Genomic DNA, 20,784 nt, shown 5'->3' on the forward strand with positions numbered 1-20,784 from the left:
AGCTAGTCTAAAATAAACACTTCATGTAATAAGATAATTAACATTTTTATGATAGTTTTGTTTATTTTACCCCAACAGCATCAAAATGTGCACCCACCCGGATATGAAAGACTTGATCACGGCTCACCACGAGATGGCGCATGTAGAGTACTTCTTGGCGTACAAAGACCAGCCCAAGGTGTTCCGGGATGGTGCTAACCCAGGTTAGTAACTTTACAATTATTTTAGCCTAATTTTATAATAAAACTAGGCTAAAATAATTGATTAAAATGATTTTTAAAGATCCCGTGGGAACTTTTGATTTTCCCGGACAAAAAGTAACCTATACTCAACGGGTACTATATAGGGTATATACGGGATATACCCTATATAGTACCCGTTGAGCCTCAATAGCTCAACGGGTAAAGGAGTGGACTGAAAACCGAAAGGTCGACGGTTCAAACCCCGCCCGGTCCTCTATTGTCTTACCTACTCCTAGCACAAGCTTGACGCTTAGTTGGAGAGGAATGGGGGAACATTAGTCACTTAACATGGCTAATATTCTTTATTAAAAAAAAAACCTATCCGTAGTAGCCCGTCCCCGTGATGCAAGATATGTCAGTACCGAATTTCGTAAAAACATTTAAACGCATGGTATCACCACGATTTAGGAATGCAATTCCTTACAGCATCAAGGTAGAGGAGTTGGATCCTCGAGTTCAAAAAGTCTTTACTTGGTAGGTAATAGTAGATAATATCGCGGACTTTTTTTTAAGAGCTGTTTAAGAGGAACAATTCCACCGAACATTGTTTTCGTGTAACTAATAACTAAGGCAGCGCACGCCACGGAAACTCACAGATGAGACGACTTTTTTCACTTTATTGCAATTTTCGAAGGGATCTTTAAGTTTTTTTTTCATTTTTTTAATTTAATTCAACCTTTCATACATGGGGCAATTGAGTTTTTATATCATCGACGATACCTACTTACTTTGACTAGACATTCAGCGCTAATGGCAGAAAAATTCCACTGTCGTTCGGTACCATTTAATAGGAACAGACGTACGTACATAATGTTTTATGGCAGTTACAAGTTTAACAATAACAATTATTTGCTATAAATAAAATAACTTCTCTTAATTAACACTCTATGTCGTATTAAGAATCTTTGATAACCCAGCCGGGTTCTCAGGATCTTCTAAATATATTAAAAGAAAATCTGACTGATTGACTGACTGACTGTCTAACTGATCTATCAACGCACAGCCTAAACTATTAGACGGATCGGGCTGAAATTTGGCATACAGATAGCTATATGACGTGGACATCCGCTAACCGAGAATTTTTGAAAGTTCAATAAAATAGGGGTTCGAAATTGGTGTACCTATTCCACGCGAACGGAGTAGTTGTAAGCTAGTTATATTATAAGCAGAGAAAAATCTTAGGGTATGACATTAATTCATAATACAATTGACAATTTCATCACAATAAATATTTAAAGAGGCCATATAAAATGGTCGCTGGTACGAGTACAATTTTATTATCTGTGAACCCAGTACTACCGTTGCAGAGGTCAGTGTCACATGTACAATAGGTGACGAAGAGGTCACCGGTTCCGGTCTGCCTTCTGCATGTATGTTCGCCGTTTTGCTCCTCTAGGTACCCGCATTGACGGACGATTCGCACAGTGCCGTATACTGGAAAAAAGAAAGTTTATAGTGATGTCAAAATAAGTTTTTTTTTTTTTTTTTATTTATAAAGAATGTTAGCCATGTTAAAATGACTAATATTCCCCTTTCCTCTCCAACTAAGCGTCAGGCTTGTGCTAGGAGTAGGTACGACAATAGTGCAACGGGCGGGGTTTGAACCGTCGACCTTACGGTTTTCAGTCCACTCCTTTACCGGTTGAGCTATTGAGGCTCTATTTCAAACCCCTATTTCAGACCCTTAGGGGTTGAATTTTCAAAAATCTTTTCTGAGCGGATGCCTATGGCATAATAGCTATCTGCATGCTATTAAAAAAGCTTTGATAGCCTGAGATAGATAGTGGTTAGGACGTCCGCCTTCTAATCGGAGGTCGGGGGTTCGATCCCAGGGACGCACCTCTAACTGTTCGGAGTAATGTGCGTTTTAATTAATTAAATATCACTTGCTTTAACGGCGAAGGAAAACATCGTGAGGAAACCTGCATGCCTGAGAGTTCTCCATAATTTTCTCAAAGGCGTGTGAAGTCTACCAATTCGCACATGGCCAGTGGTAGATTATGGCCAAAACCACTCTCACTCACTCACTCACTCTGAGAGGAGACCCGTGCTTTGTAGTGAGCCGGTGATGGGTTGGTCATGATGATACATATACTTCATCGTCATCATCATGATCAACCCATCACCGGCTCACTACAGAGCACGGGTCTCCTCTCAGAGTGAGAAGGGTACATATACTTACTTTCCATCTTAATGACTCTACAGAAGGTAGGTTCAACGGGTTCTATATGGTCGGGCGGGTCTCTGAGGGAGCAGTTGACGACCCCCAGGCTGAAGGGGTCGAAGTTTTCCCCGCAGCGATAATCGAACGCGCTGTTGCAGTCATAGCAGAAGATGGCCGAGGCTGCAACAGATACGATAGTTTTTGATACTACTTCGATAAGAGCTAATCTTATCATAATAGTCGCTAAGGAAAACGATTACATCACTTCTAAACCTGTTAAATCTACGCTAATAATATTTATTACAAGACGATTAAAAAAAAATTAAAAACACATTTTTTTACATTCAAAAATGGTGCCATTGCTTTTTTTTCAAAAGTAACCACAAATTCGCGGTTTTCACATTTTTCCCCGAATGTCTGCTATAAGACCTACCTACCTGCCAAATTTCATGATTCTAGGTCAACGGGAAGTAACCTGTAGGTTTCTTGACAGAGAGACAGACAGACAGACAACAAAGTGATCCTGTAAATGTTCCGTTTTTCCTTTTGAGGTACGGAACCCTAAAAACCGAGTCAGCTTTTATAAAGTCGTAGCAAAATGTTTTTGCCTGTTCTAATTTCGGTATTTACTGGTAGGAATTAGGAAACACCTACAGTCATGTTATAATAGAAACCTTACGTTCACTTCGCAGAGAATTGGATTACTTGTCATGCTGAACTTGGCTTGAATTTGCTTTGGAAGGGCACACGTAATTTAATAGGGCAACGATGAAATTCGATATTAGCTCTGGAATATACCTATATAACCTGGAAACCTGGAATATATAACCTGTTGGTATAGGTTGGATTTCTCCCCAAAAATTAAATAAAGTTATATTATTATTAAAAACACCGGCTAAGTGCGAGTCAGACTCGCGCACCGAGAGTTCCGTACTATAGTTTTTTTTTCTACATTTTGCACGATTAATCAAAAACTATTATGCATAAAAATTAAAATAAATCTGTTTTCAATGTGTAGATAAAGCCCTTTCATGTGATACCCCCACTTGGTATAGTAATCTTACTTTAAAAGTTGAAAATATTATTTATTAGTTCGTGAGCATTTTTTTGATGTAACCACAAATTCACGGTTTTCGGATTTATTCCTTTATTTGTGACCTACCTGTCAAATTTCATGATTCATGAGAAAAATTAAAATGTGTTCATGAACAAATAATTAGTACTTTCAAGAAACCCACAGGGTACTTCCCGTTGACCTAGAATCATGAAATTTGGCAGGTAGGTAGATCTTATACCTGACATTTGGGGAAAAATCTGAAAACCGTGAATCACACAAAAAAAAATTGTGGTCATGAACTAATAATTAGTCTAAGTAAGATAAATATATCAAGTGGGGTATCATATGAAATGTCTTCATCTGCGCATTCTAAAACAGATTTTTATTTATTTTCAAGTGTCATAGTTTTTGAATTATCCTGCAAAATGTCGAAAAAATACGACTGCAGTAGTCAGGCTCGCGCAATGAGGGTTCCGTCATTGCGCGAGCCTGACTTGCATTTGGCCGGTTTTTTCACTAACAAGTAGGCTTACCGAATTTAAAACACAATATCAAAGAAAACAGAAGTACCACAAAACTTGGTATTGATGTCATATTACTTGAACTAGTAACACTAAGCGAGGGATGGCCCTTACTGAATTACCTTGATGCCCCATAACTTGTAACTTAATTATAGGCGTCTTGTTGTCCAGTGATTGCTATACTATACTATACAGGGTGATAGTACTGATGATTACTGATATGATATCACAAAAACCACGTAAAAAATATAAAAAAATTCCTATATTTTGTAAGGAACGTTGCGTAAGTAGGCCACTCGGAGTCAATACCGCGTCGTAGGTGGGGCATTGACCCAAGTTTTGCTATACATTGCGGGTTTGAAAAATACTAAATCACTAATACTACAAAATGAGGCAAATGGTTATTGGTATTGGATTGTGTTTAGCATGCGAGCAACGATGTGTCGCTCTTCTAAAGGTGGTTCCAGACTAGTGTTTTATTGCGCGTATTACGCTCGTTTTAGCATAAGCGCTTCCACGCGTGTTTTATTTCACGCTCCAATAATAAGCATCGTGCTGTCGAATTGGAATATTACGATATGACAGCCTGCAGATGATTCTTGCTACATTCAAAACTCAAAACTCAAAATTCAAAAACTCAAATTATTTAGTCAGAATAGGTAAAATGTTACGCTTACTGATTGTCAAAAGGTGTGAGAAGAGCCAACAACAAACTCAGCCGGGTATTCTTTTTATTATATCCACTTTACAAAATCACTTAAACTTATTAGAACAAACACAAAGCTGTTAAGACAGCTCATTCCCAAGCTTTCTTATCATTCGAATATTCCTTTACATTGTAAAAGGACTTTTCAATAAGTTTACCTTTTATGAAACTTTGAACTTGTTGAGTGACATCTCCAATATGTCTTCTGGAAGCTTATTATAAAAAACATTTATTTGATTGTTTTCCTTTTGTTTTTTATATTTTTAAATTTGTACTGTTTTGTTGCAATACAGCTTTATAGCTTCGCTTTAGGTAAAACAAGACTTTAGGTTACACACTAATAGGATTTGATAATTTTATATTATAACTTTTTGATTGCATAACTAAATTCTAATCACGTAAAAATAAGTAGGTACCTAGTCTTATAAGAATTGTACCGCACGTACTAATCGGAAGTTTGGGGTGTATAATGTTAAACAATACAAACATATATAATTCAAACGAGTAGCTCAGGTATCGATTTACATAATTTAATCCGATATTCCGAGTTCCCCATGTTGCGAAATTTAGAACAGGCTGCGTGTCAAGAAACTGTAGGCTGTAGAGTTTCATTACGCGCTCGTTCGACGAATTACAGTGCATTCAGTGAGAAGATATCCGATTGAATGAAAGGGTGAATGAATGAATTATATATTTAGAACAGGCTACGTGTCAAGAAACTGTACGCTGTAGAGTTTCATTACGCGCTCGTTCGACGTATTACAGTGCATTCAGAAAGCGAAGTATCAGATTGAATGAATGGATGAGTAACTGAATGAATAAAAGGATTAATAGATGAATGGATAGTGGAAGGTATGAACAGATAGAAGATGTCCGCGACATCGTCCGCGTGGGTTTAGGTTTTTTATAAATCTCATTGGAACTTTTGATTTTCTGGGATAAAAATGAGCCTCCTTGAAACAAATACACTTAATATCTGTTTCAAGGATGCAAGCTATCTTTGTAGCAAATAAATGTTTTCAGCTAATCCGTAAACGTCTCTGAGATGCCAGCTATCTCTATACTAAACGTAAAAATCAGTCGAATGGATGGAACGTGAAAAGCTAGCAGACAGAGTGATAGGTATCTACACTTTTGCATTTATAATATTACTTAGTATGGAAGTATAGACTAGCCTCGTCTTTAATCCGCGTGGATTTTGGTATTGTAATAATTCCGTGAAATCACTTTGACTTTCCTAGATAAAGCTTTCGTAGGTCGCCGGGATGTATCTCTCCTTTGTACGGTGTACCCATCAAAAACCACGCTGGCTGAAGATGAAATTATTCTTATATTATGATTGCACACTATTTTGCTGCACGGGTAATAGTATATTCACGGAAATTAATACTAGCGATTACGGTACTGCATTATGTAACGTACGCGCATCTCGGCTGCGTCGTAGCTGCGCGCGCGCCTCCACGCAGATGGTGCGAACACTGGATGTGACACTGAAATATTATAGCGATGCTTGCAATGCGATAGGGTGATCCTGGTGATAATTTTTCCATTCTATTCCATCAGCCTGTATGCGTTCATTTCTGGACATAGGCCTTTCCAAGAGCGCGCCACCAAATACGGCCTTCCACCTTCCTTATCCACCCGCTCCGCTCTACCTCCTTCAGGTCATCAGTCCATCGGTTGGTGATAATGAACTACCAAAAAATTCACAAAAAAAATCGATTGATAAGTGCATTAAAAATGCATTTAAATTTTGTATTTCAAATTTCCCCGCAAAACGCTAGCTGCTATTTTGTTTAGGTTCCTGAGTTCACACGGATTGGTAAACACCAGAATTTTCTTAGTGAAATTGTGAAATTGAGTTTGCGCGAAAATTCTGATTCTGACGGGAGACCCGTGAGACAGGCAGTTAGGGAACTTCTAACAAAACGTCGAGGCTTCGACATCACTGGCAGGCGTCAAATGTTAGTACATTTGACGCAGATAGCCCTAAAGTAGTCTTTATTGATTTTACCATAGCCTAATGTTTGACATACAAAGTCTCGATCACCGCCGCAAGGTCGCCGGCTTATCAGTGTTTTATAGGATATATTTCGGAGAGTGTGCTCAGGAACTTTTCGATCTTGTCCCCCCTTCACCATTTTACCACCGAATCGCAAGACGTCGGGCGAGTTTCCATCCTTATGTCGTCGACATTCCATCTACACGCACGAAACGTTTTGCGTCATCATTCCTCATACGTATGGCTAAGGTTTGGAATACTCTTCCGCGATATGTGTTTCCTACCAATTACAACCCGGGTATCTTTAAAACAAGAGTGAATAGGCATCTTCTAGGTAAACGCGTCCCATCTTAGGCCACATCATCACTTCCCATCAGGTGTGATTGTGGTCAAGCGTACACCTATAATGAATAAAAATAAAATAAATAAATAATAATATCGTCGATTCAGGATCAAACCGAAAGTTCCCTCACTCTGGTTCATTCTGCCCGTGCTCAGTGGTGATGTCTCATCCAGTACACTCTACATCGACGTTTCTAAAGTTTTTTTTTATTGTACGTCCGTCCGCACTTCGCAAAACGGGGTCAAGTTTATTTGCGACCAATCTATTGGGGTTTAGCAGAAATCGCGAGTCGCATTACAAACAAACTAGCTTTGTTTTGTTTCACTCTCATTTGAAGCACGCTTTGTTGTTTTCACTCTCGTTAGTGGCACACTTTACGGCGTGATGACAGCTAGTATTGTTGTTTTGTTTGTAGGTATAGTCCGTTCAAAATGACTGCTCACACGCCATTGTAACTCTATGGGTCAACTGTCATGTCAAAAGTACGGTTCACTTTTAAAATTGGGACTAAAATCGTACTTTTGACATGAAATTGGACACAATGGCGCGTGGGAAATAATTTTTTTCGCACTATACAGACTAGCTTATGCTGCGACTTCATCTGCGTGAACTACACAAATTTTAAACCCCTATTTCACCCCCTTAGGGATTGAATTTGCAAAAATTCTTTCTTAGCGGATGCCTACGTCATAATAGTCATCTGCATGCCAAATTTCAGCCCGATCCGTCCCGTAGTTTGGGCTGTGCGTTGATAGATCAGTCAGTGAGTCAGTCATTCACCTTTTCGTTTTATATATTATTTAGATTTTTAGCAATAATAGCGTAGTGGTTGAGACGTCGGCTTCTAATTCAGCGCGTTTGGGGTTCAATCCCAGGCACGCGCCTGTAACTTTCGGACCACTAAATTGGGGTTTAGCAGAAATCACGAGTCGCATTACAAACAAACTAGCTTTGTTTTGTTTTCACTCTCGTTTGAAGCACGCTTTGTTGTTTACACTCTCGTTAGTGGCCTACTTTACGGCTTGATGACAGGGTACGTATTATGAGTACAAAATAACTTCTCAAGTACCATTTTAACTTTATGTGTAAATTAAGTCATAACATAAGTACGATTTTAGTTTTTGGGCAGATGGGCAGACATACATACAGACAGACCGACATTGTAGTGTGGTATAAGGGTTCCTTTTTTCCTTTTGAGGTACGGAATCCTACAAAGATGAATTTTTCATAGCTGCACTCCTTTCACACCTTGTGCGTGTTCTTGATTAGTTATTTGTGTCTAGATTTTTCCAGTGGGTCTCGCATAGTGCAGGCCTGTTTCCGGCTTGTCTGACTAGCTCGGCCGCGACTCGCGCCGGAGTTTATCAATCGGGAGTAGGTTGTCTTCCGCGTACGCTTTCTCTTTATCGGCACCTCTTAGACTGATCTGTGATTGTATTTATCAATTATTGTACAGTTCTACTAGAAAGAAAAGAAAGAAAGAAAAACGTTTATTTTCCAAACTGTGCCACACATCACATCTTATAACTAAGAGCTGGTTATTCCGGCGCATCTTCCACCTGAGCATAAGCCCAACGCACTTCAAGCAAAAAAAGCGCCGGAACAAACTGTCATGTGTAGCACAACCCGAAAAAGGGTCCCAGCTCAGCATTATGCTGTATGCCTTGTTGCACAAGAACATGCGCTGATTTTCAGCTAGTTTCCTGAACCGGGTGACGCCACCTATAACAGCTAGTTGTAACCATTAATCCCATCTATATTTACATCTAAAGTATTAACCTTCTTCCACAGGCTTCCACGAAGCAATCGGCGAGGCCATCGCGCTCTCAGTGTCCTCTCCCCGCCACCTCCAGACCCTGGGCCTCATCCAGCGCTCAGTGGATGACACAGCCCATGACATCAACTACCTTTACACGCAGGCTATGGACAAGCTGTCCTTTCTGCCATTTGCGCTGGTCATGGACAGGTGGCGGTGGGATGTCTTCACTGGCGATGTCAGAAAGGAGCAGTATAATTGCCATTGGTGGAGATTGAGGTTTGTAATAATTGTAAATCGATCCTTAAAAATTCTCTTAACTTTTTTTAAAATAAATATAGCGAGCTAACGAGCAGGCGGGTCACCTGATGTTAAGTGATTACCGCCGCCCATGAACATTTGCAGCACCAGAGGAACCGCCGATGCGTTGCCGGCCTTTTAGGAATTTATTGGTCCGCCCTTTGAATAACTCCATTGTTGGTGTTACAAACATAGGAGTGCAAGATCTTTGTTGTTCTATAAATAGGTAAACAAAGTTGGTCGCAGATACATCAAATATATAAATATTTAAAAGGGAAAGACTGATTTATCAACGCACAGCTCAAACTCAACATAGACATCCGCTAAGAAAGTTTTTTGAAAATTCAACTCCTAAGGGGGTAAAATAGGAGTTTTGAAATTTGACATTTGTGTAGTCCACGCGGGTGAAGTCGCGGACATAAGCTAAGTAGTCTATAATTGAGGAGGTTAGGATCAAAAAGTGTCATTACTTTTGACTTGATGCGTTTTTCTCATTAGACTCAAAATGTTAAGTATACTGATTTCTGAATAGATATGATTCAAAAAATGTCGTTTCATTCAAAAAGTTTTGACCTGAAATTTCGACCTTAATTATTTCAAAGTCTCGAGAGGAAAGTTCTATTATACGGGGAAATACGAATTCCCCTTCCACCCACTAGTGGGAAAAGCCGGTGGGTGCACGGGTAGCTCGTTAAAAATGTGACATTTCGGTGTGTGTGATTTGTCGTTAACTTATGTTAGATAATATTGTTCCGTTCTATTTCCCATGAATTGCTTGGTTGTATGTACCTACCTTATTATATTCTACCAGTTTTATTGCCTGTTATATTGCCGTTCCCTCTTCGCATGAAATGCTAGAACTCTTTGTATGTTAAGTGCCTATAGGTATCAAAGATGTTTTACCTATTTGATGCAACTAAGTACAACTTCGTGAATTTCACGTAGGTAAATGAGATATTACATTAGGATTGAGACATTACCCAGGTACTTCAAACAATCTTGTAAATACTATTATATTTGATGTGGTTACTGCAGCGCGCAAGTAAGACGCCACCGCGATTATATGCATTAGATAATGATAATTACTAATAACGTAACTATAACGTAACTTACATACCCACACGCTCGGTTGCACAGAAATAATGCGTGGACTGAGCGGGGTCATGATTGATCAGTTGCCACATCTTTCAGGAAGATTCTACGTGATTGCGAAATGATAAAGTCAGAGGCGTCTCTAGCCCTTGTGGCGCCCGTGTGCAACCAGTACCCTGGCGCCCTCTAGTCTAGTAGGAGCAGGGTCAAAATGGAATACTAACAGTTATATTTTCAAACGGAAATTCGGATGCAAATGGTGCAATTTTAAATGATGACGGCGTCGGCCATAACACGAGCGCAGGGTCTTTGAGAGCGCCGGCATCGATGCATCTTTGGAGGTGTCGCATTAGAGGGCGCTCGGCGCCCCCTTAGACCCGGCGCCCGTGTGCGCCGCACACCCTGCACCATAGGTAAAGACGCCTCTGGATAAAGTACAGAAAAATGGAGTAAAACGTAGAAAGAGCACTAATGGACTGCTTAGTAAACTTTACGTGCTTTGAAAAGCATGATAGGTACCAACTTCCTTTTTAGGGTTCCGTGCCTCAAAAGGAAAAACGGAACCCTTATAGGATCACTTTTTTGTCTGTCTGTCTGTCTGTCGGTCTGTCAAGAAACCTACAGGGTACTTCCCGTTGACCTGGAATCATGAAATTTGGCAGCAAGGTGGGTATTATAGCTGGCATTAGGGGAAAAATCTGAAAACCGTGAATTTGTGATTATATCACACAAAAAATAATAATTTGTGGTCATAAACTAATAATTAGTATTTTCCATTCTCGAAGTGAGATAACTATATCAAGTGGGGTATCATATGAAAGGGCTTTACCTGTGCATTCTAAAACTGATTTTTATTTATTTTTACGCATCATAGTTTTTGAATTATCGTGCAAACTCTCGAAAAAATACGACTGAATTACGGAACCCTCGTTACGCAAGCCTGACACGCACTTGGCCGGTTTTTTAAAGAAAAGAATGAATTGGCAACTTTGGGGTCAGATAATATCTTCAATATTTTCCATAATGTATGTAATATCACATCTTTGTTACATAATCGAAAAACAGCTCATTAAAGTTCAGCGAAACTAATATGCTGGCTCATTGGAGTCAGATCAGCTAAATATTCTAATTATGTGCAATGAAGTTTTGATTATAAAAAACCGGCCAAGTGCGAGTCAGACTCGCGCACATCTCGTTCCGTACTACAGTCGTATTTTTTCGACATTTTGCACGATGAATTTTTTTTTTTAATTACTAACATAAAGAATTTTTAACAAATCCAATTTAGACACAGCAAAAAACCACGAAGGTTTAAAAAGTGTGTCATTCCGTCTACTTCTTAATACATAATAATAATAATAGTGTTTCTATAAACAATTTACATTGTTAACACTAATTATTAAATCAAAAACTATTATGCATAAAAATAAATAAGAATCTGTTTTAGAATTTACAAGTAAAGCCCTTTCATATTCCTGACTTGGTATAGTTATCTTATCGCGTAACATTATTTTAAAATAGACTAGAGTTTATTACTTAGTTATTTTTATAAACGTCTGAAATTCATTTATAACATAATAACTTGTGTTGTCAATTCTTGGAGAATAATGGTTATATTTTTCAAACAACATTAAATCAACCTTAATTATTAATCTAAGTAGGTACAATATTTTCGAATTTATTAAACTTATATAGATTCAGGTATATTAAATACTAGCTGAGTGGATTTAGGTTTTTAAAAATCCCGTGGGTACTCTTTGATTTTCCGGGATCAAAAGTAGCATATGCCACTTTCCCGATCTTAAACTATACCCATGTAAAAATTCACGTCGATCCGTTGCCCCGTTGTGACGTGATTGAAGGACAAACCAACAAACCAATAAACCAACAAGCCTACATACAAACACAGTTTCGCATTTGTAATACTATGTGTAGTGACTCGCTGATGCCCGCTACCATATTCCCAAGGAGATTTTTACAAAACCTAAATCTACGCGGATAAAGTCATGGGCGTCATCCGGCATGATATTTTACAAAAGAAATAAGTATGCAATAAATAAGTATTTGAACTAGTTCACTACTAATATGAGTTGCAGTTGAAAGTCGGCCTTGACTCTTGAAAATTCTGTTTGATATGAAAGCTTTTACGATCGATCTCTGTCATAGGCGATAGCGATTCTAGAAACGGGTTTGATTATTTTAGTATGGAGCCTGCCTATATGTTCGGCTTTTCAAAATAGCGACTACGCATAAAACCTGCAATAGCAGGCATCAATACAAACAAGTATTGTATGAAACAAAATCTTCCTAAGTGTCACGTTTCCGAGATATAAAATATCAAAGTTGTACTGATGCAGATGGTTAGACTGTTGTATAACTGGTGACTAGTGAATTAAAATGACAAAACTGATAATAAAACTACTTACGTGGTGTTAGAATTTAAGAGACGCTATGAATACCCATATTATAAATGCCATGGTGTATTTGGTTGTTGGTTTATTGGTTTGTTGGTTTTAATCCTTTAATCAGGACGATATAGTTTTTTTTTAATTTATTGTTCACAGAATATTCAGTTTAGTACATTAAAATATTATACAGACTACTATCTTCTAAAAACTGTAGAAGTTTATGTGACTGTGTACTGTGTGAGTAAATATATTATACATTATGTTAATAAAGTACTACAGTATCACCTATAAACTAATCTGTTACAAACTTAAAAACTATTAACATTAATTGATAGACACTATAAATAAAATAAGCCAACCAGAAAAAATAAAAACAGCCGTATATAGCCATATTATTATGTTTCGGTTTAAAGACATTTATTTTCTCAATAAAGAACACAATAGTTCACTTAAATATCGAGAATTACAACTGTTTACATTAATCACAATGGTAGGTATTTAAGGGTCACAATCTTGTACTTAATATCTAACATTAATGTTACAAATACATAATTTTGTAGGTAGGTAGTAAAAAAATTACATAATTATATACATAAAAGTTTACATAATTATATAGTATAATATAAATACCGTGTATTGAAACGCTTCCTAGACAAAGACTAGTCATCCAAAGAGTTGATCTGGAGAGTGATATACGATTTATCCCGGGAAATCAAAAGTCCCCATGGGATTTTATCTAAATCTGCACGGATGACGTCGCGAGCATCAACCTAGTAAAATAATAAATAATGCAAAACGCGTTCAGTCTTTGACTCAAATCCGGCGTTATTAATCTTAAGTACACTTGCAGCATCCATAATAACGTTGTAACACTCTACTACACATACACTCATGTTCAAATAATGATGTAACTGATTTGTGCTATTGACTAATTGGCCCAATTCATTCCAATGTTGAAAACATTACATGCAAAACATACAAAACAAAACTATACTGGGTATAATATTAATGCCCGTGACTTCTTAAGTACACAAAGAAACTTATATCTAATCATATCCATACTAATATTATAAATGTGGAACTGTGTCTGTCTGTCTGTCTGCTAGATTTTCACGGCCCAAGAGTTTAACCGATTTTGATGAAATTTAGCACAGAGTTAGCTTACATCCTGAGGAAAGACATAGGCAAAATTCCGTGGGAACTCTTTGATTTTCCGGGACAAAAAGTAGCTTATGTCACTCTCCAAATCATAAACTTCCTATACCTATACAAAAAATCACGTCGATCCGTTGCTCCGTTGCGTCGTGATTGAAGAACAATTCAACAAACCAATAAACCAACAAACAAACACACTTTCGCATTTATAATATGGGTAGTGATTGTTAGTCTTATTTAACATTTGCTTATGCTGTCAACAGGGAGCAGTATGGAGGAATCAAGCCGCCGGTGCTCCGATCTGAGCTGGACTTCGACCCTGGCTCCAAGTACCACATTCCGGCCAACATCCCCTATATAAGGTCAGGATCTTTTGTTTTTGAGTTTTATTAGGAAAAAACACACATACACGAAGTAGTGTGAACTACTCCGCTGTGCTGTAACGAACTTTTTACTTACCTACCTTACCTAGGTAGATATATTCATTTATAAATTAAATAATTACATTTTTACCTACTGAATATAAGTTTTAAAATATCCTACATTTGGTTCAATGTTGTTAGTTTATAAGTAACTTTTTTTTTAGATACCTAGTAGATACTTTATGTAAGTAGGTTTTTTTTTTTTTATGGTTTTTTTTTTTTTAATACAATAAAACTTAAAGCTAGCCTTATCTAATTACTATATAAATCATGACCGCGTGGAATGGTGCCAAGAATACTGGCTGCATTTCCGCGCTGGACAGCCAGGCTGATCCGCTGCGCAAAAAATGAGCCAGCCCTTCTGTCACCAGTTGAGGCTATTAATCGCGCTGAAATGTCTCGTAAAATTTTTTTAGCACTAAGACTCCATGGCCCCAGGGTCTCCACGGCAAACGGCACAAAAATGTAACTCTCTATAAGAGAGGCCTACTTGCGCCGCTTGCCGTTTTCAGCTGTTTCTGCTGCGGCTCCCGGTCTTGATGCTGTCTTCCTGATATGACACGGGGCCAATGTGTCAACGCAAGTTGCGTCCCACATTAGCGCCCGTCCCCGTTCCCAGGGATAAGTAACTAGCTGATACCCGCGACTTCGAACGCGTGGAATTAGGTTTTTTACAAATCCCGTGGGAACTCTTTAATTTTCCGGGATAAAAAGTAGCCTATGTCCTTCCTCGGGATATAAGGTAACTCTGTACCAAATTTCATCAAAATTCGTTGAACGGTTGGGCCGTGAAACGCTAGCAGACAGACAGACAGACAGACACACTTTCGCATTTATAATATTAGTATGGATTGTGGTGATAATAAAAAGAATACCCGGCTGAGTTTGTTGTGGGCTCTTCTCAGACCTGGGCGCGTTTGGAACCCTCGTAGCTTTAGTTTTAAGTTTGCGTAATATATCACCACTATATCTTACAAATCCAACACCATACCAGACCATCAATATGAGTAATTTATTACCTATTTTGAATAAATCATTTGACTTAGACTTTGACTTTGATTGTTATTTAGCTTTTAATTAGATTAATGTGTTACGTGTAGATATCTAATGTTAACGGCTTCGGTATACGGAAAAACTCAAGCTTCGAGTTTATGATTATACCTGAATTTGTTGTAACCTGTAGGTAAATATTTTTTCTTAAATAAATAAATTATTATTATTATAATTATATCTTTAGACTGGCCGTGTGTCCGATGGGATAAACCATCGATAACATCTTAGGGACCATACGACTATTTTCTCAAATAGAGTTTTTGGATATTCTACTTTGTAGATGCGTTCAGCGCGGCAGGCGGCGCGCGGCGGCGTGGTTGAATGAGCGGAAACGCACAACCTAAACAGGCAAAAGTAACCACTAGGCTAGGCTGTCACTGTTTTTGTGCTATCCATACCTACTCACTACTGGTATCATAAATGTGACAGTGTGTCTGTCTGTCTGCTAGCTTGCCCAACAATTTAACAGTTTATTTATTTATTTGTAACATTTAACAAAAACATTTACAGTAAAGAAAATAAGAGAGTAAAAGTGGACAGGGAAGCACTTATCTCTATGAGAGATCTTTACTAGCGACCCTTGGCAGTGCGAGAGGTTGTAAAGGGAGTAGAACAAATTTTGATGGGTACACAGTTTCAGCTTACATTCCAGGGACGGGCATAATTAACTTTTTATGCCGCAAAATCAAAGAGTTCCACGGGATTTTTTAAAGGCCCACGAACCGATTAATATTATGAAATTTGGTATAAAGAAAGCTTGCGTCTCGGAAATTGACATAGGATACTTTTTATCCCGGGAAATCAAAGAGTTCCCACGGGATTTTTTAAAGGCATCCCCGGCCTTTAAAAGATTCCGAACCAATTAATATAATGAAATTTGGTACAAAGAAAGCTTGCGTCCCGGAAATTGACATAATTTTTTTTATTTTTTTTATTATAATATGACATTGATATATTTTATCCTGGAAAATGAAAGATTTTTCACGGAATTTATAAAAAAATCTAAATCCTCGCGGGCGTATAAAATGAAGTATTTTTAATTTACTTTATTGTGAAATATAGTTTTTTCTTGTAGAAATGCATAGCGATTTGAGCGTTTTTGAGGTAATGCGTAACTCGCATTGATGTTGGAATAACTCGACCGTTATGTAGACTACATTCACTAAAGACACAGTTACTTTGTTTTGCGAGTCACACACACCTCAATAGGGATTTCGTAACAATTATGGCCCATTAAAACGCGTCATGTAATCCTACGTATATTGTTGAAAACCTGCATATTATAGAGAAAGTTGCTAACTCCTTTGTTTTGATACCTGCTATGGTCATAAAACCGATACTTACTCAAGCTTTGTATCCTTTTTAACAGCCTCAGGCTGAAAAATCTCCATTTGAAGTAAACTCACCTAGTCAGATATAGCATCTACGAACGCGAAAAAGTCTGAAGTCAAAGTCAAAAATCTTAAGTTGTACAACCTCTTTTAAGAATTCCTTCTACTAAGCCCGACTGAGATCTGTTTTGGTACAAAATTCCTACTCCTCGTATTAAGATTGTTCTGCGTGTACTATAATTTGATAGTACGTCTATTTGTCTTCACTTAACGCATGGTTCGGGCTATGGCTGCTTTGAATGCGATAAAACAAAGAAAAAATGTGCTCGGCAAAAGCTTCATTGGGCGACTTAAGGTAGAAACCTGCCACGGTTCCCACTGGTGCCTAGATAAGAAACTTGAAATACGACTTCTAAATGTCTCCATGTTCTAAATATTATAATAAGTAATTGACTAACAGCTCTGCCTCATCGATCAGTGGATATATTGGCTTGTGCAACGATTTGTACAACAGTCTTTGTTTTGAATCATTTCGATCTAAATCCTTACATTCACGTGTTAAAAATAAACAAGTTTTAAAACAACATAGATATATCGACGCAATACTATGTCAATGGGTATATACATTATAGATTTGATAAAATTCCTACTGTATTAATACTATAGAATCACATAAAATAAAATCAAGAATTGAGCAAAGTTTCGTAATTTTCGAGAAAACTTGAACCGATTTTATAATTAAGAATGAAATGCATTCGAGATATTTCAATCTACTTCTTACGTACCATTGATTCCTGTCTACTTAATATAGTTTATTACGGACGTAATTCCTGTTAAGTGAATTATTTCCAACGGTGGATTACCAGCAATCTTTAAGACGTGTTACGTAAAAGTTTACGTAACTTTTACTGGCTCGATAAACAACAACTTTGCAATTTATACCTATGATTGTGCATTGCAAGGAACCTGTCGATTTATTTAACATGCTAATTGCCATCTTAGTTTATGATACATAGGTACATTTAATCATTTAATTGAGAACTGTAATTATGATCTTTACGAATAAGGCGCCATTATAATTCGTCAAATAAAAATCAGCGGATAAACATTTCGAGAATGTATTGTATAATACTTTCGGTAGTATATTTACATATCCAGTCATGTGGTAAACGTAAAATAAAAATAATAATTATTAATTAATAAATCTTCTAAACACAAATCAACATTTAAAGCTATCTACAAAAAATAAAACAAAGAGATCAGTCCTTAGTGATGGTAGTCGCCGCCATCTTCGGAGCCATCGAAGTGACCTCCGCCGTAACCTCCCTCGAAACCTCCTCCGTAGCTGCTGCCTCCGTAGCTGCTGCCTCCGTAGCTGCCGCCTCCGTAGCTACCACCTCCGTAGCCTCCCTCTAGACCTTCACTTCCGTGGTATTCGTGCTTATCCTCGTGGATGATAGGAACTGGGATTTTGACTGGATAAGGCACGTGTTTCTCAACTTTGTAAGGAATATGCTTCTCGATGTGTACAGGGTAAGGCCTGTCTACTGGGATATGCACGGGGATAGGAACCTTCTTCTCCACTGGGTAAGGAATGACCTTCTCTACGGGGTAAGGCGCTGGCACTGGTACTTTGACGGGGTAGGGCACGGGTTTCTCCACATGAACTGGCACTGGGTTGTCGACGTGCACCTTTACGGGGTAAGGCACTGGTTTCTCCACTGGATAAGGCACTGGCTTCTCAACTGGCACGGGGACTGGCTTCGCAATGTGTACGGGTCTCGGGTGGTCCACTGGCACTTTGACGGGGTAGTGGATGGTCTTCTCGACCGGGTAAGGCACGTGCACTTTGACCGGAACCTTGACTGGGAAAGGCACTTCTTTCTCTACTGGGTACGGGTGGGGCACGTGCACTTCAACTGGCACATGGACATGCTTCTCCACTGGGTACGGGACTTTCTCGTAGACCTTGACTGGATAGGGTCTGTCGACGTGCACTTTGACTGGATAAGGTACATGTTTGGTCACTGGGTACGGCTGGGGGATGTACTCGGGCACTTTGATGGTTTCCTTGACCGGGAAGTGAACTGTTTTCACGACTGGGTAGGGTTGGGGTACGTGCACTTTCACTGGGTACGGGACGTGTTTCGTCACAGGGTACGGGATGTGTTTCTCCACGGGGTACGGGACGGGTACTTTCTTGATTACAGTGATGGTTTTCTCGTGGTGCTCGTGGCCGTAGCTGTCGCCTCCGCCTCCTTCGTAACCGCCGAAGTCTCCACCACCGCTGCTTCCATATCCACCGTCCCCTAATCCCCCGTGGTCGCCGTAGTACTCCGAGAGTCCTCTCTTGTCCTGTTTCTTGTTTTCTTCTACCGGTGTGGATTCAGCCTTGGTGTCTTTTTCCGCCTTGTCCTCTGCCGTGGCCAGGCTTATAGCCACGGCCAGGATAAAGGAAGTTCTCTGGAAACACACAATTATTTATATTATGAATCGTTTTATAACACGCAAATTCCAACTGCTTATGAGATAATAATAATTTGAAAAAAAAAGATTAAATTCATATTAAATTGCATCACATTTAATTATTAAACATTCTCTTTAATGCCATAATAAGATCGGACTAAATGGCCGTTAAGAAATATTTTCGTTTTTACATTCATGTTCGTTAAGAAAAAGTTGCATATGCTTTAATTGGAGATGAAATTATGTATGCAAATTTTTTATTGGTTTTGTTTTGTTATTATTTGTTTGTATAGTACTAACCAATAGCCTCATGTCGCTGGTTTGATAGTCAGCGAAGGCTGTGCAGGAGTGTGCCGTGAGAGTGGAACTCCGTGGTTTTATACTTGGTAGTAAGTTGTTTCGTCGATCACTGAGGCAAATACTTTCACTCATACACCCATATTATATACCCATACATACACGCGTGTGTGTGTAAAATGTTACAATTTTTTTTTCTTTTAAGATGGTCAGAAATTATTTTATAATTTGGTTTGTTAATTAGATTGCTTAATTTTGTTTGGGTTCAATTAAATATTTAAGACAGTAGCGAAAATTAATGTAATATTGAGTAAATCTGGAAAGAATTTAATCATACAAATAATAATAAGCATCCAAAAGTCACTTACCTTACTTACTACATCCAAAGCCATCAATGAAACAAATAATAGATAACAATAGAAACAAATAATAGATATTTCGATTATTAATATGTAAGTATTTTAAGAAGGTGAAATGAGATGCTGAGTTCAAATAATTTTGGCATAATTGGCAGACTATGTGATTACCTAATTTTTAAGACCCCCATGTATATAATATACATGTACCTAACATATCTGAGCAAAATAAATAAATGATTATGATTATGAATAACCAGACATCCAAATCTTTAAGTTTTTGGTTAACAGATGTGATACCAGAGTTCGAGGACATAGTAAATCTACCTTTGCACATCATCATCATGATGATCAACCCATCGCTGGCTCATTACAGAACATGAGTCTCCTTTCAGAGTACGAAGGGTTATTAGCCATAGTCTACCGCACTGCCCAAGTGTGGATTGGCAGACTTCACACACCTTTGAGAACATTATGGAGAACTCTCAGGCTTGCGGGTTTCCACACGATGTTTTCCTTCACCGTTAAAGCAACACGTGATATTTTAATTACTTAAAAACGCACATAATATAACTCCGAAAAGTTAGAGGTGCGTGCCCGGAATCGAACCCCCGCACTCCGATTAGGAGGCGACGTCCTTAACCACTTAACTTGGCTATCACCTTTGCACATCCTTGTCAAATTACCACGACGTAAGATTTTCTAAATATACTGTGTCCTAGCTTATTTATGCCCGCGACTTCGTCCGCGTGGACTACAAATTTTCAACCCCATATTTTATTGAATTTTAAACAATCCTTTCTTAGCAGATGTCTACGTCATAATAGCTGTTATCTTTATGCCAAATTTCAGCCCGAAAGTTTAAACTGTGCGTTGATAGGTGAGCCTCGATAGCTCAACGGTTAAAGGAGCGGACTGAAAACCAAAAGGTCGCCGGTTCAAATCCCATCCGTTGCACTATTGACGTACCTACTCCTAGCACAAGCTTTACGCTTAATGGGAGGGGAAAGGGGAATATTAGTCAGCAATTAACTTGGCTAATATTCTTTTTTTATATAAAAAAGATCAGTCAGTCACTTTTTCCTTTTATGTATTTAGATTAATTTTACATTT

At 38.3% G+C, this 20,784-nt stretch overlaps 3 protein-coding genes across 3 annotated transcripts in view; 1 reads left to right on the forward strand and 2 right to left on the reverse strand.

The window, feature by feature from the left end:
- Ance-3 (angiotensin-converting enzyme Ance-3) overlaps positions 1 to 20,784 on the forward strand; it is a 181,790-nt gene that overhangs the window by 19,138 nt on the left and 141,868 nt on the right. Inside the window, exons 7-9 of the mRNA XM_069502319.1 lie at positions 79 to 203; positions 8,827 to 9,070; positions 14,010 to 14,108. Coding sequence (XP_069358420.1) covers positions 79 to 203; positions 8,827 to 9,070; positions 14,010 to 14,108 — 468 coding nt within the window. The remainder of the gene's footprint in view (positions 1 to 78; positions 204 to 8,826; positions 9,071 to 14,009; positions 14,109 to 20,784) is intronic.
- Positions 1,011 to 4,110, reverse strand: LOC117987268 (UPAR/Ly6 domain-containing protein crok). Its single transcript, XM_034974226.2, has 3 exons — positions 3,997 to 4,110; positions 2,425 to 2,586; positions 1,011 to 1,676 (listed from the first exon to the last, which is right to left on the reverse strand). The coding sequence occupies exons 1-3, from the start codon at positions 4,055 to 4,057 to the stop codon at positions 1,462 to 1,464; spliced, it is 438 nt and encodes a 145-aa protein (XP_034830117.1). The 5' UTR covers positions 4,058 to 4,110; the 3' UTR covers positions 1,011 to 1,461.
- LOC117987264 (tetra-peptide repeat homeobox protein 1-like) lies at positions 17,655 to 19,384 on the reverse strand. Its single transcript, XM_034974223.1, has 2 exons — positions 19,319 to 19,384; positions 17,655 to 19,015 (listed from the first exon to the last, which is right to left on the reverse strand). Exons 1-2 carry the CDS (start codon positions 19,328 to 19,330, stop codon positions 17,819 to 17,821), a joined length of 1,209 nt encoding a protein of 402 aa, XP_034830114.1. The 5' UTR covers positions 19,331 to 19,384; the 3' UTR covers positions 17,655 to 17,818.

The sequence above is a fragment of the Maniola hyperantus genome, chromosome 12, assembly GCF_902806685.2.
Source record: "Maniola hyperantus chromosome 12, iAphHyp1.2, whole genome shotgun sequence".
Classification (NCBI taxonomy): domain Eukaryota; kingdom Metazoa; phylum Arthropoda; class Insecta; order Lepidoptera; family Nymphalidae; genus Maniola; species Maniola hyperantus.